The 26622-nt window shown below is 51.2% G+C and overlaps 1 protein-coding gene across 1 annotated transcript in view; it reads right to left on the bottom strand.

Moving 5' to 3' along the window:
* robo1 (roundabout, axon guidance receptor, homolog 1 (Drosophila)) overlaps positions 1-26622 on the bottom strand; it is a 738067-nt gene that overhangs the window by 64160 nt on the left and 647285 nt on the right. The window contains 11 exon segments of the mRNA XM_038801251.1: positions 1533-1561; positions 2231-2352; positions 3815-3919; positions 3922-4048; positions 4890-5011; positions 12809-12975; positions 14141-14309; positions 14972-15053; positions 16973-17178; positions 21061-21232; positions 25517-25641. Coding sequence (XP_038657179.1) covers positions 1533-1561; positions 2231-2352; positions 3815-3919; positions 3922-4048; positions 4890-5011; positions 12809-12975; positions 14141-14309; positions 14972-15053; positions 16973-17178; positions 21061-21232; positions 25517-25641 — 1426 coding nt within the window.

Genomic DNA, 26622 nt, shown 5'->3' with positions numbered 1-26622 from the left:
CCCCCCCCCACCCCCCCCCCCCCCCCCCCCCCCCCCCCCCGCCCGCGAGCAAAATACTGCAGATGGTGAAATCGGAAATATAAACAGGGGATGGTGGATAGGCTCGGCAGGCCGGGCAGTGTTGCCGAGAGAGAAGCCGAGTTAATGCTCCAAGTCCGTCCGACTCTTGTTCGCAGCTGATTATGGTCAAGAGCATTCGGCCACGGAAGGAGCTCTCCCTCTCTACGCCGCTCAATGGCCCTCGGAGTTCGGGGACGCCTCAATCAGGAACCCTGATCCATTCGCAACGTCCCTTAACCCCACCCCAACTCCATCCCAGCCTGGCCTATCGATCTGAGTCCGATAGCCGTGCTGCTGAATCTGAACCCTACCTGATGGAACCATCAATTCACTAGACACGGCTTTAAGATTATGAACAGTGGTTTAATCTACTTACAACAGAGCCAGCCTGTTCGCGCTGAACTCGCGATGAACTGAACGATGGCTCTGAGCATTAGTATTTGTACAGCAGTCAGGGGGAGGAGTCGTGGGCGGAGCCAAGGGTGGAGCCCTGTACAAACGGCTAAGCATTCCCAGCGCTACTCCCCATAGTGGTCGGGGCAACGCAACTGCGCTTATCAATGCATGGTCTCATGTATATACAATACAGTGTGAATTACGGAGTTACATTCACCACACTACCCTCCTCGGAATTCTCCACGTGCGATAATTGGACAGCGAGGGGTTAAATGAAGCAGCCGCACAGTCGTATCGCCAGCTCAGAAATCTGAGCCCGAGATCTGTCGGGATCGATGGCACTGCCGAGGCGGCTGCGGACCATTGAAGGCCCATCCAGTGAAGAGCTGCAATGGCTGCCTCGGCCAGCAGGTGGGGGCAGATCTCCACCGACAGCAAAGCAGCCTCGCAAGGTGAGGCTCTCGGGTCTGCTTTTTTGCAAACCCGAGGCGGTGGGAGCCGAGGTTCCCCGGGGACAGGGCAGGCTTCGGTGAGGCTGGACCGACAAACCGGGAATGGCAGGCTGGCTGGCTGAAAAAGACCAGGCCGCAAGCGGTGTTGCCAGGCGCTTGGCCACCTCCTCCTGAGCATCTCCGCGTGGCCACTATTTTAACAGCTGCGCCGTCCACTTGAGATAAATAAACAGGGCCTGCCTGTGTTCACAGTACTCAGCCAGAAAACTGCACAAGCCTCAACCTTCTCCCGCTCAAAATCGTGGACAAGCCACTTCAAGGCTGTTGACTGCGAGGTTGGGTTTCAGTGAGAGTCTGAAAGGTGGAGAGGTCGAGTGTCGGGGAGGAATTCCCCAGAACTTGGGTCGCAGGACAGCTGAAGCTACAGCTGCCGGTGGAGCCAGCGAAATGGGGGGAATGTTCACGAGGCCGGGGTCAGGGTTGTTGAGGGGTTGACGGGTGGAGCGGAGGAGATGTTTCCTCTGGTTTGGAGGGGAGGGGGGTCTAGAATGAGGGGGGTGCAGTTTAAAAAGGGTGTGCGGTTTGTAACAGAGACGAGCAAGACGTTCCTCTCTAAGTCTTTACCATTCTCCGTCCCAAACGAGCACCCGAGGCTGCGACATTGAAAACACGTTCAAGGCTGAGTTAAGACGAATTTTTGATTGACAAAGGGGGTCAAGGGTCATGGGGTCCAGGCCGGAGACAAGGGAGCTGAGGGCAGCACTGTGGCTTCACAGCTCGGGGTCCCAGGTTCGATTCCTGGCTTGGGCCACTGTCTGTGCGGAGTCTGCATGTTCCCCCTGTGTCTGCGTGGGTTTCCTCCGGGCGCTCCGGTTTCCTCCCACAAGTCCCGAAAGACGTGTGTTAGACGAATTGAACATTCTGAATTCTCCCTCAGTGTACCCCAACAGGCACCGGAATGTGGCGACTAGGGGCTTTACACAGTAACTTCATTGCATTGTTAATGTAAGCCTACTTGTGACAATAATAAAGATTCTTTAAAATTATTATTATTAACTTTTTAGACTCAAAGGGGCAATTTATCATGGCCAATCCACCTAACCTGCACGTCTTGGGCTGTGGGAGGAATCCGGAGCCCCCGGAGGAAACCCACGCCCACACGGGGAGGATGTGCAGACTCCGCACTGACAGTGACCCAAGCCGGGAATCGAACAGCCATGATTTGGTTGAAGGCTCGAGGTGCTGAATGGCCTACTCCTGCTCCTGATTCTTATGATCCTGTGGTCTTATTGTGGTGTAAGGCTAGAGGGGGTTGACCTTACCTTATACTCCTGGAGATCACCGTTTAGAGAGTCTTCAGGCGGAGGTTGCCAAGTGACCACAATGCCAGTGCCATTTGCAGCATTCAGTTTTACCGTGACGCTTTGTGGGGGGGCGCTGGGCGCTGATGATAAAATGAGAGCCAATGTTAATGTTGAGAAACAGATTCAAAGCCCTTCTTACCTGTCATGCGTCGTACACTTAAGATTGTTGAGACAAATCCAATTGTCCCTCATTTTAAAACGCTTGTTAACGCCCACACGCTCTGTCCACTGACTCCCTGCTGGAGAAGACACGTGAGCATCTGATGGCAATGGGATTGAGTAAAGTCAGAAACAGGAACACGGGACTAGGAGGAGGCCATTCGGCCCTCGAGCCCGCTCCGCCGTTCAACAGGAATGTGGCTGATCCGATATTCCCCACATCCGCTTTCCTGCCCTTTCCCAGTGACCCTTCATTCCATCACTGATTGGGAATCTCTCCATCTCAGCTTCATTCAGCTTTTCCACGTAATTTGAATAATAGAATCCCTACATTGCCGAAGGAGGCCATTCGGCCCATCGAGTCTGCACCGACTCTCTGAAACAGCGCCCTACCCAGGCCCACTCCCCTGAAAAAAAAATGAAAATCGCTTATTGTCATGAGTAGGCTTCAATGAAGTTACTGTGAAAAGCCCCTAGTCACCACATTCCGGCACCTGTCCGGGGAGGCTGGTACGGGAACCTGTAACCCCACCTAACCTGTACATCTTTGGACACGAAGGGGCAACTTTTTTTTAGCATGGCCAACCCCACCTAACCTGCACATCTTTGGACTGTGGGAAGAAACTGAAGCACCCGGAGGAAACCCACGCAGACACGGGGAGAACGTGCAGACTCCGCACAGAAACGTCACCCGAGGCTGAAATTGAACCCGGGTGCCTGGCGCTGTGAGGCAGCAGTGCTAACTACTGTGCCACCATGCCGCCCTTTAACTCATTGTGTGCCAGTATAATTCTGCTCAGTCTGTGTCAACCTTAACCTTCCCCTGGGTGTGATGTCCAGAATTAGTTTTTTTTTTTAATTTAGAGTACCCAATTCATTTTTTCCAATTAAGGGGCAATTTAACGTGGCCCAATCCACCTAACCTGCACATCTTTGGGTTGTGGGGGTGAAACCCACCACAGACACGGGAGAGAACGTGCAGACTCCTCACAGACAGTGACCCAGAGCCGGGATCGACCTGGGATCTCGGCGCTGTGAGACTGCAGGGCTAACCCACTGTGCCACCGTGCTGCCCAGAATTGAACATTCCAATAATGGTTGGACCTGGTGATTTACAAGCAGGAGTCCGGGTCTCTACTCGCTGTGCCGAGTCGGGGGGGGGGGGGGGGGGGTCTCTACTCGCTGTGCCGAGTCTGGGGGGGGGGGGGGGGGGGGAGCTTTATATCGCCTGACACGCAGTTGGGCAAATCACCACTGAGCTAAAGATGTAAAACTCAAAAGAAACTCAGCAAATAAAACAGCAGGAAATCATAAAAGCGAAATAAAATCACTGGTTGAAATCACTGGACAAAATCACAAAATATAAATCTTTGTGTGTTTTACCTTCTTCCAACGTTTTAGCGTATTTCACATCACTGTCTGCACCCTGGAACTCATTGAAGAAAGGCCTCACTTTGATGTTATATCCCGTGCCTTTCCGCAGTTCGAGACCACGGCAGTGCGGTCGGTGGCTGACCTCACCTCAAAGACTGACCAGTCAGACTCACGCCGACTATCCAGCAGTGACAGCCTGTACAGTACACGGTATCCCTGGATGTACTGCGATGGCTGGTCCACCTGGGGAGCAGAGACGGGCCGGTCACTGAAGGTGGACAGTGAAGGCAGAGCGGTCAATGGCGAAGTCTCCTTCTCACCTAGAGACACACAAGCGACTTACAGAGAGCACTATCACTGGATAGGCGAGCGGGATATTGGACTGGGAGAGAGGGATATCGGACTGGGCGAGTGGGATATCGGACTGGGAGAGTGGGAATTTGGATTGTGTGAGGGATATCGGACTGGGAGAGAGGGATATCGGACTGGGCGAGCGGGATATCAGACTGGGAGAGAGGGATATCGGACTGGGAGAGAGGGATATGGACTGGGAGAGTGGGAATTTGAATTGTGTGAGGGATTTCGGACTGGGAAAGTGGGATATCGGACTAGGAGAGTGGGATATCGGACTAGGAGAGTGGGATATTTAGTGGCAGAGAGGGGTATCAGACTAGGAGAGTGAAAGTTTGGATTGGGTGAGGGGTATTGGACTGGGCGAGACAAATATAAGACTGGGAGAGTGGATATTGGACGGATATAGTACTGGGATGATGGAATATTGGACAGGGACGGGGGATATCAGACTGGGCGAGAGGGATATTGGATACGGATAGAAGGATTTCGGAATGGGAGAGAGGGATATTTGTCTGGGACAGAGGGATATGAGACTGGGAGAGAGGAATATTAGACAGGGAAAGAAGGATAACAAACTGGGAGAGAGGGCTATTGGTCTGGGAGAGAGGGATATGAGACTGGGAGGGAGGGAAATCAGACTGAGAGAAATATTGGACTGGGCGATATTGGTTGAACCTCTGATCTGTGTTGGAAAAGATAGGTCATGCAAAATTGATGGTTCATTACTTACTGTCCAGTGGATCTGGATGGAAGATGAAGAGAGGATGATGGGATTGTGGAGATGCACAACCACGTCTCCAAGTTCTCGTTGAACCTGTCTGTGATCTACACCTTGAGTAGTGGGGGGGACATCTGCCAGAATTAAACAGTCGAAACTTAACTACTCGTTAACGGATTACAATATCTTATTCACAATTTTTAACTGTTATTTGCACTCATCAAACATCTGACAGGTGGAATATTCAGAATATTATTGTACCCAATATCAGATAAAAATTCCCAGGACACATACAGCACGGCACTAGATACAGAGTAAATCTCCCTCGACACTGTCCCCATCAAACACTCCCAGGACAGGTACAGCACAGGGTTAGATACAGAGTAAAGCTCCCTCTACACTGCCCCCATCAAACACTCCCAGGACAGGTACAGCATGGGGTTAGATACAGAGTAAAGCTCCCTCCACACTGGCCCCATCAAACACTCCCAGGACAGGTACAGCACGGGGTTAGATACAGAGTAAAGCTCCCTCTACACTGTCCCCATCAAACACTCCCAGGACAGGTACAGCATGGGGTTAGATACAGAGTAAAGCTCCCGCTACACTGTCCCCATCAAACACTCCCAGGACAGGTATAGCACGGGGTTAGATACAGAGTAAATCTCCCTCGACACTGTCCCCATCAAACACTCACAGGACAGGTACAGAGACAGGTATAGATACAGAGTAAAGCTCCCTCTACACTGTCCCATCAAACACTCCAGAGCAGGTACAAGACGGGGTTAGATACACAGTAAAGCTCCCTCTACACTGTCCCCATCAAACACTCCCAGGGCAGGTACAGCACGGGGTCAGATACAGAGTAAAGTTCTCTCCACACTGTCCCCATCAAACACTCCCAGGACAGGTACAGCACGGGGTTAGATACAGAATAAAGCTCCCTCTACACTGTCCCCATCAAACACTCCAAGGACAGGTACAGCACAGGGTTAGATACAGAGTAAAGCTCCTCTACACTGTCCCCATCAAACACTCCCAGGACAGGTACAGCACGGGGTTAGATACAGAGTAAAACTCCCTCTTTGGATTTTGGATTTGGATTTGTTTATAATAACGTGTACCGAGGTATAGTGAAAAGTATTTTTCTGCGAGCAGCTCAACAGATCATTAAGTACATGGGAACAAAAGGAAATAAACAAAAATACATAATAGGGCAACACAAGGTACACAATGTAACTGCGTAACACCGGTATCGGGTGAAGCATACAGGGTGTAGTGTTAATGAGGTCAGTCCATAAGAGGGCCATTTAGGAGTCTGGTGACAGTGGGGAAGAAGCTGCTTTTGAGTCTGTTCGTGCGTGTTCTCAGACTTCTGTATCTCCTGCCCGATGGAAGAAGTTGGAAAAGTGAGTAAGCCGGGTGGGAGGGGTCTTTGATTATGCTGCCTGCTTTCCCCCGGCAGCGGGAGGTGTAGACAGAGTCAATGGATGGGAGGCAGGTTTGTGTGATGGACTGGGCTGTGTTCACGACTCTCTGAAGTTCCTTGCGGTCCTGGGCCGAGCAGTTGCCATACCAGGCTGTGATGCAGCCAGATAGAATGTAGAATGCTTTCTATGGTGCATCTGTAAAGGTTGGTAAGGGTTAATGTGGACATGCCGAATTTCCTTAGTTTCCTGGGGACGTAAAGGTGCTGTTGTGCTTTCTTGGTGGTCGCGTCGACATGGGTGGATCAGCACAGATTTTTGGTGATGCATACCCTAGGAATTTGAAACTGCTAACCATCTCCACCTCGGCCCCGTTTATGCTGACAGGTGTGTGCACAGTACTTTGCTCCTGATGTCAATGACCAGATCTTTCGTTTTGCTGGCACCGAGGGAGAGATTGTTGTCACACTGTTGTCGACACTGTCCCCATCAAACACTCCCAGGACAGGTACAGCACGGGGTTAGATACAGAGTAAAGCTCTCTCTGCACTGTCCCGATCAAACACTCCCAGGACAGGAACAGCACGGGGTTAGATACAGAGTAAAGCTCCCTCCACTGTCCCCATCAAACACTCCCAGGACAGGTACAGCACGGGTTTAGATACAGAGTAAAGCTCCCTCTACACTGTCCCCATCAAACACTCACAGGACAGGTACAGCACGGGGTTAGATACAGAGTAAAGCTCTCTCTACACTGTCCCCATCAAACACTCCCAGGACAGGTACAGCACAGGGTTAGATACAGAGTAAAGCTCCCTCTACACTGTTCCCATCAAACAATCCCAGGACAGGTACAGCACGGGTTTAGATACAGAGTAAAGTTTCCTCTACACTATCCCACCAAACATTCCCAGGACAGGTACAGCACGGGGTTAGACAGAGACTAAAGCTTCCTCTACACTGTCCCCATCAAACACTCCCAGGACAGGTACAGCACGGGGTTAGATCCAGAGGAAAGCTCCCTCTACACTGTCCCCATCAAACACTCCCAGGACAGATACAGCACGGGGTTAGATACAGAGTAAAGCTCCCTGTACACTGTCCCCATCAAACACTCCCAGGACAGGTACAGAATTGGGTTAGATATAGAGTGAAGCTCCCTCGACACTGTTCCCATCAAACACTCCCAGGACAGGTGCAGCACGGGGTTAAATACAGAGTAAAGCTCCCTCTACACTGTCCCCATCAAACACTCCCAGGACAGGTACAACACGGGGTTCGATACAGAGTAAAGCTCCCTCTACACTGTCCCCATCAAACACTCCTAGGACAGGTACAGCATGGGGTTCGATACAGAGTAAAACTCGCTCTACACTGTCCCCATCAAACACTCCCAGGACAGGTACAGCACGGGGTTAGGTACAAAGTAAAGCTCCCTCTATACTGCCCCCCATCAAACACTCCCAGGACAGGTACAGCACGGGGTTCGATACAGAGTAAAACTCGCTCTACACTGTCCCCATCAAACACTCCTAGGTCAGTTGTTGTGATATGCAGACATGCACATAATGAGGTGCAAACAAGCAGCTAATGAATTCAGAGAACAGGACATAACCAATCGGCAACCAGAACACTTGGGGGTGGTTTCCCACTGTAAAAGGCATGAGGGATTCACACTCCGCCTCTTTCCACTGGGGACATCTACAGTGTGAGTCAGGGTGTACATATCATATAACTCACACAGCACGTGTCTAAGAGCTAGTCTGGTTCAGTCAGACAGATTAATCACACTAGGTTAGCAGAGAGTCGAACTCACAGAGGATTGAGCTAACTGTGTGACAGGTTCAATAAATCATATTCAACTAACTTCAAGGTGTGGAGTCTCTCTCTCAGGTATAGCTGCATCCAGTTGCAGCCCGTGTTATCTTAGTGTGCTTAACACAACAACAGGAACAGCACAGGGTTAGATACAGAGTAAGGTTCCCTCTACACTGTCCCCATCAAACAATCCCAGGACAGGTACAGCACGGGGTTAGATACAGAGTAAAGCTCCCTCTACACTGTCCCCAGCAAACCCTCCCAGGACAGGTACAGCACGGGGTTAGATACAGAGTAAAGCTCCCTCCACACTGTCCCCATCAAACACTCCCAGGACAGGTATATCACAGAGTTAGATACAGAGTAAAGCTCCCGCTACACTGTCCCATCAAACACTCCCAGGACAGGTACAGCATGGGGTTAGATACAGAGTAAAGCTCCCTCCACACTGTCCCCATCAAACACTTCCAGGACAGGTATATCACAGGGTTAGATACAGAGTAAAGCTCCCTCTACACTGTCCCCATCAAACACTCCCAGGACAGGTACAGCACAGGTATAGATACAGAGTAAAGCTCCCTCTACACTGTCCCCATCAAACACTCCAGAGCAGGTACAAGACGGGGTTAGATACACAGTAAAGCTCCCTCTACACTGTCCCCATCAAACACTCCCAGGGCAGGTACAGCACGGGGTCAGATACAGAGTAAAGTTCTCTCCACACTGTCCCCATCAAACACTCCCAGGACAGGTACAGCACGGGGTTAGATACAGAATAAAGCTCCCTCTACACTGTCCCCATCAAACACTCCAAGGACAGGTACAGCACAGGGTTAGATACAGAGTAAAGCTCCCTCTACACTGTCCCCATCAAACACTCCCAGGACAGGTACAGCACGGGGTTAGATACAGAGTAAAACTCCCTCTTTGGATTTTGGATTTGGATTTGTTTATAATAACGTGTACCGAGGTATAGTGAAAAGTATTTTTCTGCGAGCAGCTCAACAGATCATTAAGTACATGGGAACAAAAGGAAATAAACAAAAATACATAATAGGGCAACACAAGGTACACAATGTAACTGCATAACACCGGTATCGGGTGAAGCATACAGGGTGTAGTGTTAATGAGGTCAGTCCATAAGAGGGCCATTTAGGAGTCTGGTGACAGTGGGGAAGAAGCTGCTTTTGAGTCTGTTCGTGCGTGTTCTCAGACTTCTGTATCTCCTGCCCGATGGAAGAAGTTGGAAAAGTGAGTAAGCCGGGTGGGAGGGGTCTTTGATTATGCTGCCTGCTTTCCCCCGGCAGCGGGAGGTGTAGACAGAGTCAATGGATGGGAGGCACTCCCAGGACAGGTACAGCATGGGGTTAGATACAGAGTAAAGCTCCCTCTACACTGTCCCCATCAAACACTCCCAGGAAGGGTACAACACGGGGTTATGTATAGAACAAAGCTCGTTCCATACTGTCCTATCAAACACTTGCTGAAATATTAATACAATTCCTTTATCCTGCCTTTGACATCAGAGCCTCGATGTTTGCATCCACTTCCGGAGTGTGCAGTCCGGGGAATTCCCAACTCCACGAACCCGAAATGTCTGACCGAACCTCAGCCGTTTGTGCCGGGTTGGTGAAGCTCGTTGCGTATTGAGCTGGGTGACCTCCCAATGAACGCGGACGATTCTGGGGTAAGAGCTGGCTGAGTGGAAGGATTGTCTGTGCACAGCACTGTATCATAGCTTTAAAAAACAGACAGGCCCTGCTGCCTTCACTGTCCGCACATTCCCAATGGCCCCTCCATGTCAACCTGTGCTCCAAACCCACCTTGGCCCCTTCTAGCCCCGATGTAAACTTAGTGCTAACTCAAGACCAACGTGCCCCCACACATCGACTGTTGCCCTTACGCCCTCCATGCCAACTTACTCAGTATCCACCATGGCTGGCCCCATGGGATAAAGTTAAGAAAGATCCCAAGTGACTTTGATTCATAAACACTCTAATTCATATAACCCTTCCACTGTATTTACATTCCTTCAACTACATTAGTCCTTGTAACAACAAGGGCAATTTGGGATGGGCAACAAATGCTGGCCTTGTCTGTGACTCGCTCGTTCCATGAAAGAATAAAGAAAAAATATTTCATTTGATTGCATTATCCCTTATGAAAACAGACATTAGAATTCATGACCACTTGGGGATGTGAATCAAACTGTGAAATGGCAGGCATCCTACTGTGATAATGGACCGTTCTGAAATCAGTCTTGCAGCACTAGTCCAGTAATGGTAACCCTAAGGTTAAAGTCCACAGACAGAGTGAAATAGAAAGCAGTTATTTTCCCCCCAAATTTTTGAAAGAGTTCAAGGGCAGGGGTTTTAAATGCCTTAACTGCTCGACAGTTCACCTTGACTCTTTTGATATCTGTTGGTAACCGTTCCTATTGTTCGGAAGTAGAGGTAGTCTTTGGGCTGTTGCCTCACACCCAGAAGCCCATACAGAAAAGTAAAAGCAGTTTGAGTGCAGTTGGAACAAAGTAACGAAAAACAAGGGTATTTTCACAGAAATTGCCAGAACTGGGTGAAGACAGGCTGCAGAGAGCAGGTTCCAAACTAAAGAATAGAAATGTCCTGTAAAACAGGGAATGGGACAGAAGGAAATCCAGCAAGACTGCAAAGTCACAGAACAAAAAACAGGAACCCGGGGCAAAAAGATCTTGTTCAGTAACATTGAGAGTGAGAAAGCTCCAAGTTAATGACAGGACTTCAAGGTGACATCATCTTGTGAAAAGCCAGAGATCCAAAGGTTTATGGAACCTTTATGCTGTCTGTGGAGCAGTGATGTTCTATTGGTTCGGCTGGGTACCTGACAGGGTGTGTGGAAGGCGAAGCATAAAAGCACGGAGCAATCCAGGACAGGGGGAAACTGGAAGGGGAGGTTGAAGTCCTGGAGATGGATCCTTGGTGAAGACATCCAAGAGAAAGAGGCACTCGGACAATGCTTCCAAGGTGTGTAATCTCCCTGTGATCCCACTCGTCCCATGCTCCTGCTCTCTCCAAGCTTGTACACTTACCCTCCCAGTGTTCCTGTTCTCCCGTGCTCCTGCTTCCCAATACTCTTGCTCCCTCAGTGCATGACTGTACTCCCCGTGCTCCTGCCCTCCCCATACTTCTAGCCCACCTATGCTGCTCCTCTCACCCTGCGGGAATCAAAACACCTCTGGTGCCGGCGGGATTGGTGGCACGGGCAGGCTCCAGGGTCCTGGGGGGGGGGCACGCGGGGCGATCTGGCCCTGGGGGTGCCCCCACGGTGGCTTGGCCCGCGATCGGGGCCCACCAATCGGCGGGCGGGCCTGCGACGTGGAGGCACTCGTTTTCTTCCGCCCCACCATGGCTTTCACCATGGCGGGGCCGGAAGAGACCCCCTCCCCTGCGCCGGTATGACGTTAGCAGCCACTGACTTCCGCCGGCCGGCGAAGGCCTTTCGGCCCCAGATGGTGTGGTGCCAAAGGCCGTTTGCGTCTGTCGGTGGAGCGGCAACCACATCGGCGCGCGCCTAGCCCCTCAATGTGAGGGCCTGGCCCCTAAAGGTGCGGAGAATTCCGCGCCTTTGGCGAGTCCCGACGCCGGAGTGGTTGACGCCACTCCAATACGCCGGGACCCCCGCCCCGCTGGGTAGGGGAGTGTCCCGGCCATGATACCCATATAAATCTGTATATATCTGTAAAGGCATAGTTGGAGTGAAGTAGTGTGTTATATTCATCTTTTCTTGTTTAATAAATATTTTATTATTTTGTTAAAAGTTCAGCAGCTGACTCCTGGGACTCTGTTCAGTAGCTGCCTTCCCCGTATCTAAACAAAAATAAAAGTTAGGGTCTACCAGCTGGGTTCCATCCTGGGATCTCCACTGGCTGATTCCTGGGATGGTGGGACTGTCATATGAGGAGAGACGACATCGGTTAGGATTATATTCATTGGAGTTTAGAGAGTGAGAGGGGATCTCATAGAAACTTATAAAATTCTAACTGGATCAGACAGGGAAGATTTAGAAAGAATGTCCCGGTGGTGGGGAATCCAGAACAAGGCATCATAGTTTGAGGATAAGGGGTAAACCTTTTAGGACTGAGGTGAAGAGGGGTGGAGTTTCGCTACCACAGAAAGTAGTTGAGGCTAAAATGTTGTGTAATTTCGATAAGGGATTAGATACAGCTCTTGGGGCTAAAGGGGTCAAGGGATATGGGGGGAGGCGGGATCAGCATATTGATCCTGATGATCAGTCATGATTATAATGAATGGCGGGGCAGGCTCGAAGGGCGGAATGGCCTCCTCCTGCTTCTATTTTCTACGTTTCTATGTAATACCAGCTGGGATAGTAACATAAGAACTAGGAGCAGGAGTAGGCCATCTTGCCCCTCGAGCCTGCTCCGCCATTCAATGAGATCACGACTGACTCCACTTCCCGGCCCGAACACCATAACGCTTAATCCCTTCACAGTTCCAATGTGTTTATGTTCCTTTTATGCACATTATCGCCTCCCTTTAGAAATCACAAAGGGCACCTCTCCTAAAGGGCATTGACTTTCCTCAAAGGGTGCCTGACCTCAGCGGTGTCCCGGGATCATATCCTAAAGGATGCCTTCGCTACGATGGGGGGGGGATCCAGGTTCAGCTTCGACCAATGAGTGAGTCTTACCTTGCGTTTTCACCGGGTCTGATATTGTACTTGGGTCACTCAGCCCGTAAGCATTGACCGCCCGGATGAGGAAGAGGTAGACAGCATTAGATCTCAGGTTTTTGACGGCGTACGTTTCAGTTTTCACTCGGTCCGCCACCGTTTTCCAGCTGCTGCCGGCTGCATGGCTGCAAATAACGTCACAAGAATTGATCGGAGGAAAGTCACACGGGTGTAAGTCAAAAACTAAACATTCAGAAATACCCAGCTCCCGTCTCCCTTGGAAAATACTCTGGGTTTCTCGTTCCTCATTAAATGAGGATTATTACACCATTCGTAAAATTCACAGGCTCCGCCCATGCTTTATTTGGGCAGTCCCGGCCAGGGAGCAGTGGGTGCCTGAGAATTGCCTTCAGGATCCCCGGGATATAGGACGGAACATCGGCCAGCACGTATCTGACACGTATGACTGTGTGGGGCTATCTATGTCGGGGTCGGTTAACCCAGTCGGCTGGACGTCTGGCTTGTGATGTGCAGCGTCACCACCAGCGCGGGTTCAATTCCCGTACCGGCTGAGGTTATTCATGAAGCCTCCGCCTTCTCAACCTTGCCCCTCAGGGTGGTGACCCTCAAGTTAAATCACCACCAGTCAGCTCTCAAAGGGGAGAGAGCAGACGATGGTACTCGGAGACTATGGCGACTTTTGTCTGTATGTATATGCGCCTGGGGAAGGGGCCGGTTTGGGGGAGGGGGTGATGTGTGAAGGGGTTTGTGTGTATATGAGGGATTGCCAATTCTGGCTGCCTGCAGGAAGCTTTCCTCACTAATACCTGCAACGTCCCTACCCCAACTCTCCTGTCATTACTTATCTGATAGGTCAACTGGGCAATAATGGTGGCTAGAATACCCACAATCCTTTGTGCTTCAGACACCACTCCATTAACCAAACGGTCATACAGGAGTAAGAATTGATCAAGGACCCATTGAATCCTGGCCCCTTTGTGCAGGGCAGCACCCTGTCCCCGATGAAATTTTCCCCACGCTCTGCGTTGTTCACAGGAGAGTCCGGGAGAGGGACCTTCAGTTCGGGAAGATTCCAGGAAAACCCAGGAAGGTCAGCATCCCCCAATGGTGGACTCTGCCTGAAATCTGATCCCGTGCTCCCCGCACCCACAGATTCAGGCATGAAGACCGGGCTGGTGGGGCAAGGTGCGGGAATGGGGGGGGGGGGGCTGTGATTTGTGTGCGACTATTGCTCGTGGAACGGTTTATCAGGGGTAACTAGCAACTTTAGCAGAGGCTACGAAGGGGGGTTAAAAAGACGGCAAAGGTGTTGATTGAAGTCTGACTCACCTGAAGGCCTCAATAATGTAGGAGGTCGGGGTGGCTCCAAAGTTCAAGTTTGGTTTCCAAATCAGCGTGACGGCGTTTTTGCTAACGTCCGTTACTTCTGGCTTGGTTGGCACTGCAGGAATGAGGTTGGGATCTGGCACTCGAGGAGGCAAAACCGGAGTTCCAAACTCTGGAATCCCAACACCCACGGTGAGCCAAAGGGAAGAGAAAGAGGACATCCAGTAAGTCAGGAAGAACAGCAATTTGAACATATCTACAAATTATACAGAGCAACAAGAGGTTCACAGGAACATTAACAAGCAGCATCTAATACTGAGTCAAGTAAGGAGAGGCTCAGATGGAGAAGTTCTCATTCGCTTCTTCGATCTACCGATGTAACTGAAGACCCTCGACCCTGCAAACATTCTTGGAAACCTTTTCTGCACCGTCTCAAATCCTTCACACCTTTCCTCTGCTGTGGGGTCCAGAATTTTTTTAAAGGTACATCATAACATCCTTGCTTTTATACCCTATTTATAAAACTCGGCATTGTGTATGCTTTATTAACCCCTCACTCAACCTTACCGCCAGCTTCAGTAACTTATGCACACATACGTCCACATACCTCTGCTCCTGCACCCGCTTTACCAATGTACCCTGTTACAAAACCCAAACTGTTACAAAACCTCGTTCAGGCTGTCCTTTGCCCATGAAGCATCACAGACGAATCGGACCTTATAGTGAGCATAGATTTCACAGAGATCTCGGGATACCTGATTCAGGAATTGGGACATGTCTTGCCAAAGACCTCTGACCTTCATCTGGAGCAAGAGGATAAAAGGAGGTTCTCACCTTGAACATCAACGCGTGCACTCCATGAAGCTTCACCACTTGGTGTTGAGGCTATACAGGTGTAGACACCAGAGTCACCCAGCTAATGGATAGAGAGAGAGAGAGATGGAGAGATAAGTACACAATAATAAACTGCTTTGCAGAGTCTGTACCAGAAACCAGGGCCATTCCAGGTTGTGTAACACAGATTCATAGAATTTACAGTACAGAAGGACACCATTCGGCCCATCAAGTCTGCACTGGCCCTTGGAAAGAGCAGTCTACTTAAGCCCACACCTCCACCCTATCCCAGTAACCCAGAAACCCTACCTCACCCTTTTGGACACAAAGGGCAATTTATCATGGCCAATCCACCTAACCTGCACGTGGGAGGAAACCGGAGCTCCAGGAGGAACCCCCGTAAACATGGGGAGAATGTGCAGACTCCGCACAGACAGTGACCCAAGCTGGGAATCGAGCCTGGGACTCTGGAGCTGTGTAGCAACAGTGCTAACCACTGTGCTACCGTCCCGCCCATGTATGATGGAAAAGAGAACGCTCTTGTATTCCGAAGGGCTTCAGTTATTGGGCAGGAAGTCTCCGGCCGGATTTCTCCGGCCGTTCCAATTCACTTTCCCCACTTGGCGTGTTTCCGGGAAGCGTGGGGTGGCTTCAATGGGAAATCCCACTGCCAGGCGGTGGGAAGAAAGAATCCCACCGCCGGCGGGCTGCGGGCCTTCGAGGAACAGGTGCATCTGGGGAACTAGGGAATCGAGTCCTCTGCTTCCACTGAGAATGAGGGTCAGTGACCAGAGGAGATAGATGCCTGGAATTTGGCAAAAGAATCAAATGAGCTTTGTTATTTGATGCTGCGGGTTACTGTGATGTGGAATGCGCCGTCTGAAAGGACGGCAGAAGCAGGTCTGGATAAATACTTGAAATTCAAACATTTGCAAGGCTGTCAGAAAAGAACAAGGGAGTTGGACCAATTGGATAACTCGAGAAAGGAGCCAACATATGGATGCTGGGCTGAATGGCCTCCTATATTTATCATTGTTTGTGTAACTAGTTATGTAATGTCCCTGTTCGGAGGGATAGATCTTATCAGACACAGTTGATGTGGGAGTTACGGATTGCTAAATACCTTAAATACCTTTCGGGCAGCAGGGTAGCATGGTGGTTAGCATAAATGCTTCACAGCTCCAGGGTCCCAGGTTCGATTCCCGGCTGGGTCACCGTCTGTGTGGAGTCTGCACGTCCTCCCCCTGTGTGCGTGGGTTTCCTCCGGGTGCTCCGGTTTCCTCCCACAGTCCAAAGATGTGCGGGTTAGGTGGATTGGCCATGCTAAATTGCCCGTAGTGTCCTAATAAATGTAAGGTTAAGGGGGGGGGGGGGGGTTGTTGGGTTACGGGTATAGGGTGGATACGTGGGTTTGAGTAGGGTGATCATGGCTCGGCACAACATCGAGGGCCGAAGGGCCTGTTCTGTGCTGTACTGTTCTATGTTCTATGTTCTTAAATACAAGGAAAAGATAAAGAGGACTGCGTTTCGACAGCTCCTTCTCTGCATCCAGGTTGGCTCAAAGTGCTTTACAGCCAAGGAATTAGTTATGAGATGTTGGAAGCACAGCCCAACATTTACAGAGCAAGGTCCCGCCGCGCCAATTTGAGAATGTCCAGTCATCTGTCGAGAGGGAAATAGGACGTGCCCTGTATTCTCTTCTTCGAAATGGTGATAAAGCCTTTTCGGGCCTGCTGAGAGGGCAGACAGAGGCCTCAGTTTATCGGTTCAACTGAAAGACGCCACCTTTGACAGGGCAGTGTCAATTTGAAGCATCCTCTCTCTCTCTGTAGGCCTTTGCAACAACGAATGAAAGGATTTGTAATTTCATTAGAGCTGCCCCGGTTACTGACGAGGCTCACACCTGTCACAAGCAACGGGGATCCGGCCCGCGCAAAAATGTTCAGCAGAGGAGGGAAACGGATGGCGAGATTGAGAGGGACACGTGCCCTTTTTCCCTACCTTGGCATAACGGATCTGCAGGTTCCCAGCCTCCTGTTGCTTGATCCGTGAGTCATGAGTGGCGACCAAGACGCCGTCCCTTCTCCAGAGGATGGTGGGTTGGGGCGAGCCGCTGGCCTGACATCCAAGGATCACAGTGCTGTCCACGGCAACTGTCTGATTGACGGGGCCCTGGCGAATGACGGGAGGGGGCCTGTCTGAAATCACTGCCACAGAAAATGAAAGAAGCGGTTAAAGTTTGAACTAGTGGTGGAAGCAACGTGTTCTTAATTTTCATAAACCTTCCAAAGGGCAGCGGCAAAATCGTGCAGGCAGACCCCTAATTACACGGCCAATTTTAACCGGTGCATCCTTGTCGAAGAAAGCGGTTACATACACTGCCAAATATAAATGTTCATTTTCACCCCGGAGCTGCACTTCATCTGGAAGCAATCAAGACAAGCAGAGCATGACTGGTGGCCTTTGGGAACACTGAGGCCGACCAGTGTCGCCTGCAAAGAGCACTCAGGCCGATACCCAAATCGGGAGTCGGGGTGGGGTGAACTCTCAGCAGAAGATGCCAACTCCACAATGGCAACAACTAGCATCGAACAATCCAGAATTCCTCCCACAGCCCATAAGCACACACTGATGGTTAGTGCATTACCCTGTTTGAATACCCTTCCTCTTGCTTACTCCCCATTCTTTTCCACCTTAGTTTGTTCCTCACCATTCCTTGACTGAGAGGCCAGGTGATATCCTGCCCTGGCGCTGGGAGAAGGTCCGAATCACCTCTCACTCCGAGTTCCCTGCAGACAATTGTCTCAACTTTGTTGGCCTTGCTGATGTTAGCTCACTAACACAAGGGGCGTGGGGAAGAATGTTGGGGGGGGGGGGTGTTGACAGCCTATTGTTGATAACAAGCCTTCGCCTACTCCCCAACCCAGGCATCTAGGTCAGGAATCTCATCAGCTCACCAGAATAGGACTCACGGTGGTACATGGGCGAGGGTGTGATAATGTCAACAGACACCTTCTCCCAAACAAAGAATGGAGCAGGGAAGTTTTGGGACAGTCTCATAAAGAGGGAGCCAGGCCGATGGGGCGGGATTCTCTGGCCGCCCCGCGACGTGGCCCCTGCCCATGGGAGGTGGCCCGCCATTGGTCGCCTGCAGGATCCACTGATCCCGACGCCAACAGTAGGATTTCCCATTTATTCCACCCTACGCCACGGGGAAACATCTGACCCGCCAAATGTGACCTCACAGGCCACCCCCTCACCAGTCCCGCCAACCCTCTCGGAAGCCCCCCGCACTCCCCCCCCCCCCCGGCCAGCGGCATGGATCTCGACCGAGTGCGGCGGCGCTGGACACATTCCACAAGCGCCACGCCGGGTTCCCGACCGCTGAAACCACACATCAACCACGCGGCCGGGGATGCGGCCCATCGGTGGTGGAGCATCACAGGAGGGCCTTCTGGTGATGCGCCAACAATATGCGGCGCGTGATGCCATGACGCCATTTTGGCATCAAAACCGGCATCAAACCAGCGCCACCCCCGATTTGGCCGTCGGAAGGGATTCTCCGTCTGATCGGCAATTCTGATATCGGCGTCAGGCAGTGGAAAATCCCGGCCCAGTTGTTTGGAGGGAGCACAGCACCAGAATGATACCAGGGCTTAAATGGGTTAAATTATGAGGACAGGCTACACAGATGAATCTTACATTTCCTCCAGTATAAAAGATTAAGACGTGTTTAAAATTATTAAAGAATTTGATAGGACAGCTAGAGATAAACTACTTCCTCTGATCTGGGAGTCCAGGCCAAGGGGGCAGAGACAAGGGGATTAGATGCAGTTGAGGTAGAATTAAGATGTAGATCAGCCATGATCTCATTAAAAGGTTTATCAAACTTGTAAAGAGCCTTGATTGAACCGCAAGGAGGGGGTGAACCGTTTTGCTCTCCATAATATAGAAGGGATATAGAGGCAGCAGAGAACATGCAAAAATGATGTACAAAAGTGATAGGTTAACTGAGGGGTTATTGCGATCAGGGAAGATTGGGTTAAGGTTGTGGTCACATAATGGTTCTGTTGCTGCACCCGTCAATGCTAATGCTTGACCCGATGACCCAAGAGACATTCGTTCAAATCCCAGCAAGGAAATGAGGAATAGCATTAAACTTCTGAATTGATGGGTAAACCCCATTGGATACACAAATGCTCCTTTAAGAAAGTTAATCTGCCGTTCTGACCTGGTCGCGCTGATACATGGCTCCAACAGCCCTCTAGCAAGCTACTCGGTTCTCTCCAAGAAGGTGCCTCATCACCACCTTCTCAAGTGCAATTGGGGATGGACAACGTATTCTGGCCGAGTCAGCAACGGCCACCTGACAGGAATGAATTTTTAAAAACAGGCTTGGGCTCCAGACAAGGGAATGCTGTGAGTGCTCTAGGAATGTGAAAGGGTTCGACGGTGCATCGGTTGAGAAAATGTTTCCACCTGTGGAAGCAGCGTGAGGAGTCGGGAACTTGGTTCCGCTGGGAATTCCGTGCTGAGGGGGAATAAGACACTCCTTGTTCTAGCATTGTGCAATGAAGCAGGGTTAATTAGTAACGTCACAGTAAAAGGTCCGCTGGGAAATAGTGATCATAATACCATTGAATGCTGTGCTAAGTTTGGAAGCAGCATACTCCAATCGCACACGAAGAACATAAACAAAGCCAATTACATAGAGCGGGGCTGTTTAGCACAGGGCTAAATTGCTAGCTTTGAAAGCGGACCAAGCAAGTCAGCAGCACGGTTTGATTCCCGTACTAGCCTCCCCGGAAAGGCGCCGGAATGTGGCGACGAGGGGCTTTTCACAGTAACTTCATTTGAAGCCTACTCGTGACAATAAGCCATTTTCATTTCATTTCATAGGAATGAGGGCAAAACTGGCCAAGGTTAATTGGGTAAATAAGACTAAAAGGTATGGAGGGAATGAACAATGGGAAACATTCACAGAAACAATTCAAAATCTTCAACAAAAATAGTGGGGGGGGGGGGTGATTTTCAGTCTGTGTTCTCCGTCAAGGAGAATGGCGACGTGGGCAGAAAATAGGGCGGGGGATTTGGAAACGGGGTTTTCTGTCAGCGAGATCGCGTTTCCCGAGTTTTCCGTGCCCCTTGCCGGCGGGGATGTTTTAATGCTGAGCACACACTCTAATGTCATTAGCCTGCACCCCTCCCCCGCCACATGATTCCCCCCCCCCCCCCCATGAGGAGACAGAAGTGCTGGACAGTCTGCCCCTGTTCCTGAGGTGCCGTGTGCCAACACGAAAAACATTGCCGTCCTGCCAGAATGAAAGGTGATTGGCTTCCCAGTCGAGTAATTTAACATCGATCTGAACAGACCAGAAGATCTGCCTTTAAATTCTGAGGACGGCTGCCACAGGGATGCAACCCTCCCTCAGAAGCCAGGAGCTTGAACCCTTTAGATTCGAAGGCAGCAAGAATGTACATTTATATAGCACCTTCACCGCGTTCCAAAGCACTTTTAAAGCCAATGGAATACTTCACGGCTATAATGCAAGGAAACACAGCATGGTCCGATAAAGATAAGACCCAGATTAGCCCGGGTTTTTTGTTGGTTCAGGGGGATAAATATTGTCCCAGGACAGTGCAGCACCCACCTCAGTACTGAATTATATGCTCAGGGCTCTGGACTAGGGTTTGAACCCACTATCTCTGTTGAATGGGTGAGATACGACTGGCTCAGCCGACACCTTAGTTAGTGTGAGGCAGGCTACTCGGCCCACCTGAACTATGCTGGTGTCCCTGCTCCACCAGAACTTCCTCCCGTCTTTCCTGCATCTCTCCCCATTTACATATCGTTCTCAGCCAGCATAGATTTCACTGCGCTGTGGCCTCAAGGAGGAAATGCGTTTGAGAGCCTGAAGCCATGACCTGATTGGAAGATCGAGCAGGCTCAAAGGCCTGCCTTCCAACATGATCAATCTCAGCCCCGTGAGCCGTGCCACTCTGCTCTCAGCACCCGCATTCCCTCACCGACTCTGGGACCTAAACCTCCCCGAACCACAGCTCTGCGTATAAAACCTTGGGCAGTTTACCATCAGTCACTTCCAGGAAGACCTTTATGATGACGCTCCCAGCTACGTTGAGCGCCTGGCAGCTGTAATAACCGACGTCGGACCGCTGAATGTTGGTGATGGTGAGGTCTCCGACCTGGGAAACGGAGAATCTGCTGGAAGGTTCCGGAGGCTGGTAGGAGAAAAGCAAATTCTGAAACAGAAAAAAAAAACACAGGAAGAAAATTAAACCACAGGATCCCTAAAGTGCAGAAGGAGGCCATTTGGCCCATCAAGTCTGGACCAACCCTCTGGAAGAGCAACCTACCTAGGCCCACTCCCCCGCCCTATCCCCTAACTTGCCCATCTTTGGACACTAAGGGGCAATTTAGCACGGCCAATCCACCTAACCTGCACATCTTTGGACCGGAGGAAACCGGAGCACCCGGACGAAACTCACGCAGACACGGGAAGAGTCATGGGGGGGCCAAAATGAGGGGGAGCCAGCTCAATAAGACAAAGTGGATTTATTCCACCTCACTCCTGGAAATTCCACCTGGAATTTTCTGCACGCTTTTCAATGATCTGATTCTAATTAAGGCTAATATCTTCTGGGTGTTTTAAGGTAACAACTCTTGTCTAAGTATGTGCCGAGACAGTGAATATTGAATAACAAATATCCAACCAGATGTACAGACAGTTGCAGGAGCAGGTCATTCAGCCCCTCAAGCCTCTATGTTGTCTATGTTTGAAGAGGATCACCCTCCCCACCATCCACCCTATCAATACCCCTCAGGGTCTTAAATGTTCCAATCAAGTTGTCACTTACTCTTCCAAACTCCAGCGGATACAAACCTAACTTCTCCAACCTTTCCACATAAGACATGCTCCCACTCCAGGTATTAGTCCAGTAAACATTCTCTGAACTGCTTCCAAACACTTACATCCTTCTTGAAAAAAGTTGCCCAATACAGACTGAACCTGTATACTAGCCGTTTACGATTCATGCACTAGGATACCTGGAACCCTCTGCACCTCCGAGCTCTGCAATCTCTCACTGCTTCGATTGTCGGCTGCTCTCTTTATTCTTCCTGTCAAAAAGGGCAACTTCACATTTTCCCACATTCTGCTCCATTTGCCCGATCCTTGCCAACTCACTGAACCTGCCTATGTTTCCTTGTAGCCTCCTTACGTCCTCTTCGCCACCCACTTTCCTATCTATCTTTGTATCATTAGCAAATTGAGCAACCACACCTTCTGTTGCTTCATCCAAGTTAACTGTCTATAAATTATCAAAAATTGAGGTCCCAGCACTGAACCTTGTCGCATACCAATCTCGCTAAGTTGAAAAAGACGAATTTATGCCTACTCTCTGCTTCCTGATATCCATGCCAATATGTTACCCTCTTTACCATGAACTTTTATTTTCCACAATAACCTTTGATGCCACACATCATCAAATGCCTTCTGGAAGTATAGTACATCTACCGGTTCTCCTTTATCCACAGTGATCTAAAGAACTCCAATAAGTTGCTGAAACATAATTTCCCTTTCATAAAACTATGATGATTCTGCTTGATTACCATGAGCTGTTCCACAAACTCAGTTGAAGGGTCAGTGAGCTGATTAGACAATGGCTTCACCTTGTGACAGGCGAGGCAGACCTGATGCACGTGAAGACTGCAATTTGCAGTCCACGCCATCCATCGTGGGCACCCTCTGTCCCATAGCTCTCGTGGGCTGCAGATTAAACAAACCTTCCAGCTTGAACAGCCAGCCGGCCAGACATTAATCCCCGACATTCTGGTTCCATAACCAGTGGATTTGACCTCCCAGATAGCTCGTGCCATCAGGCATCAAAGAGCAGCCTGAGCATGGGGGTTCATTATGGTAGCAATCTTCCTCCCCCTGTGTGTGAGTGTCTACAGCCCTCATGATGCTGGGCACCACCCCTTTGTCAGAGTCCCCCACACTGCCCATGCAGCCTGCCCTCACATGGGGCCCCACCTAGGGACCCAACGGTGAATCCACCTGCACCATCCACTTTCCAGCTGACACTCTAGAAGGACAATCCTTCAGCGGTGATATCACAGGAACATAGAAACAGGAGGAGGCCATTCAGCCCCTCGAGCCTCTCCGCCATTCAATGGCTGACCTGCGGCTTAACTCCATATACGTCACTTTGGCCTGTATCCCTTCTGTTCTAAACAAACATGCGGCTGCCTCAGATCTATCAGCACACCCCAGCAAGGAGCACACGGGAAATTCTGCCTGCATACCATGCCCCAGACCCTTCTAAACCTCGAGGGCCACAGCCATGAAGGGCCACTAAGACCTACAAGCAACCCCACCCCCCTGAGATGCCGAGACTGAACACCCACCCGGCCTCCGGGTTGCATTTATCTGGGTCTCCTGCATCCTCTCTGGTGCCCCCTCTGCAATTGGCATCCTGGAGGGTGATGGTGACCCTCACCCTTTGGGGGTCAGGTCACTGGGTTCTCATTTCCATTTATCTGTTGTAAATCGCACTTGCATGATGTCACACTGACGCCCGTGCACACATGCATTCCACACACACGCCTACCCCGATATATGTGAACACGCACACACACACAAACATGCACATCACCTACTAAAAGCGAACGCTGCCATGCTGACACAAATACACACATACATAAGACAGCGCACACACGTATCCATACCAACACATGTACGCAGTCACTCAAACACATGCGCACATGTAAGCATTCAACACCGTGACCTCACAAGCTCAGGACCACTGGAAACCCAGTTCGGTCGGTTGGCCATGTGTAGCTCCCCCACCATCTTGGGAATTCACACTATGCCATCCAGGAGCACAGAACAAATGCTCTGGGGACACAGGTTCGAATCCTGCCAAGTAGCAGTGGTCATTCCAATTAAAGTAATTACTAAATCTTGGAATACAAAACTGGTCTCAGTAATAGTGACCATGGCCGGGATTCTCCCCTACCCAGCGGGGCGGGGTGTCCTGGCGTGTCGGAGTGACGTGAACCGCTCCGGCGTCGGGCCGCCCCAAAGGTGCGGAATTCTCTGAACCTTTAGGGGCCAAGCCCTCACGTTGAGGGGCGAGGCACGCGCCGGAGCGGTTGGCGCTCTGCCGGCGGGGGTGAACGGCCATTGGCACCACGCCAGCCGGGGCCGAAAGGACTTCGCCGGCCGGCGTAAGTCCGCGCATGCGCCGGAGCGTCAGCGGCTGCTGATGTCATACCGGCGCATGCGCAAGGGAGGGGGGTCTCTTCCGCCTCCACCATGGTGAAAGGCATGGCGGGGCGGAAGAAAAAGAGTGCCCCCACGGCACAGGCCTGCCCGCCGATCGGTGGGCCCCAATCGCGGGCCAGGCCACCGTGGGGGCACCCCCCCGGGGTCAGATCGCCTCGCGCCCCCCACCACCAGGACCCCAGAGCCCGCCCGCGCTGCCAATCCCGCCAGTCAGGTAGGTGGTTTAAACCACGCCGGCGGGAGAGGCCTGTCAGCCGCGGGACTTCAGCCCATCGCGGGCCAGAGAATCGCCGCGAGGGGCCCGCCGACCGGCGCAACGTGATTCCCACCCCCGCCGAATCACGGGGGGGCGGAGAATTCGGGACACAGCGGGGGCGGGATTGACGCCGGCCCCGGGGGGGGGGGGTCGGAGAATTCTGCCCCATAAAACTACTGGGTAGTTGTAAAAACCCATCTGGTTCACTGATGTCCCTCAGGGAGGGGAAATCCGTTGTCCTTACCTGGTGTGGCCTGCATGTGACCACAGACCCACGGCAATGTAGTTGACTCTTAATTGCTTCTGAAATGCCGAGCAAGACATTCAATTCAAGGGCAATTAGGGATGGGCAGGGCAGCACGGTGGCACAGTGGGTTAGCCCTACTGCCTCACGGCGTTGAGGTCCCAGGTTCGATCCCGGCCCTGGGTCACTGTCCGTGTGGAGTTTGCACATTCTCCCCGTGTCTGCTTGGGTTTCGCCCCCACAACCCAAAAATGTGCAGGGTGGGTGGATTGGCCACTCTAAATTGCCCCTTAATTGGAAAAATGAATTGGGTACTCTAAATTTATAAAAAAAATAGGGGTGGGCAATAAATGATGACCCAGCCAGTGACGCCCATGTCCCACTAACGAATAAAAAAACCTCCCATCCAAAATTAGCAAACTCAGCTCCGACAGGGGGTGAAATCTCTGGCCTCAGTTACTAATGGCACAATGCATGTTCCCAGCGGAAGATGTATTTAAAATGTTTTCACTGGGTATAAGGGGGCCACCCAGACGTGAGGTGATATGAGTCTGTTCTGAATGAACTTCATTGCAAATCAGACAGACCCGTCGACAGGTTGTGGGCAAAGGAGTCAATGTCTCATCTTCTCTCCTCCCCATTCTTCCTGGCACGCACACACACCGCATTCCCCCACCTCTCCGCCCCGCAACTTCACTGGATGATTACAGACACGTGAGCCTCCGCTGTGAACCCACCTGGCTGCCCTCCCTCTGCCAGAAAATGGCCGGCTGGGGGTTCCCAGTTGCTTCACACGTGAAGGTGACCGTTCGCCCAACTGCCACCATCTGGTCCCGTGGTTTCACCACAAACTGCGGCGGAGCTGGTGGGTACCAAAGAAAGGGGGGGGGGGGGGGGGGGGGGGGGAAGAGAGAGAGAAAGATTACCACAGGACCCATCGAAGATTACAACATAAAATCGTAGAATGATACATCACAGGAGATCCTTCAGCCCATCGCGGCTGTGCTATCCCTTTGGAAGAATCATCACACTGCATGAAAACATTTTTCCTCCTCTACTGAAAGAGTCTTGCTGGTCTGTCTGCACTTGACACGGTGTGAAAACTGCACAGCTAATTCCATTGTTTCTCTCTGTTGGGAAAGGAGATATGGCCTCACGGTATCCCGGTGGCTCCCTCAGAGGAGGTCTCAACATTGTGCAGGATGTTCACCAGACCAAGAGGAGGCAAGGATTTCCAGGACCACTGACCCTCGTTCAGCCACAGCTGTGGTGTCGTGTCTAATCGCCGGGAACATGGAGGATTAGGGAGTGGTATGGGCATGGTTAATACCATCGGTCCCAGAGGATGAGTGGCTTCAGTTTTGTGGTCGGATTGGAAAACCTAAGGTTACTGAAGAGATTTGACAGAGTGTTTAAAATGGTGAAGAGTTTGGAGGGAGCAAAGAACAAGAAACGGAGCTGGATGCTCCGTTTCCATAGCCGCGTGATTTCCGGAGGAGTGCTCTTCACTGGCGGCAGGAGTTTGTCAATGGGATTTATCATAGAATCATAGGGAGCGCTGCACTGTCAGAGTGTCAGTACTGAGGGAGCGCTGCACTGTCAGAGGGTCAGTACTGAGGGAGTGATGCACTGTCAGAGGGTCAGTACTGAGGGAGTGCCGCACTGTCAGAGGGTCAGTACTGAGGGAGTGCCGCACTGTCAGAGGGTCAGTACTGAGGGAGTGTTGCACTGTCAGAGGGTCAGTACTGAGGGAGTGCTGCCCTGTCAGAGGGTCAGTACTGAGGGAGTGCCGCACTGTCAGAGGGTCAGTACTGAGGGAGTGCTGCACTGTCAGAGGGTCAGT

This window comes from Scyliorhinus canicula, chromosome 7 (genome assembly GCF_902713615.1).
Source record: "Scyliorhinus canicula chromosome 7, sScyCan1.1, whole genome shotgun sequence".
NCBI classification, from domain to species: domain Eukaryota; kingdom Metazoa; phylum Chordata; class Chondrichthyes; order Carcharhiniformes; family Scyliorhinidae; genus Scyliorhinus; species Scyliorhinus canicula.
The sequence above is the reverse complement of the archived record's forward strand: the minus strand, read 5'-3'. Positions and strand labels throughout refer to the sequence as shown.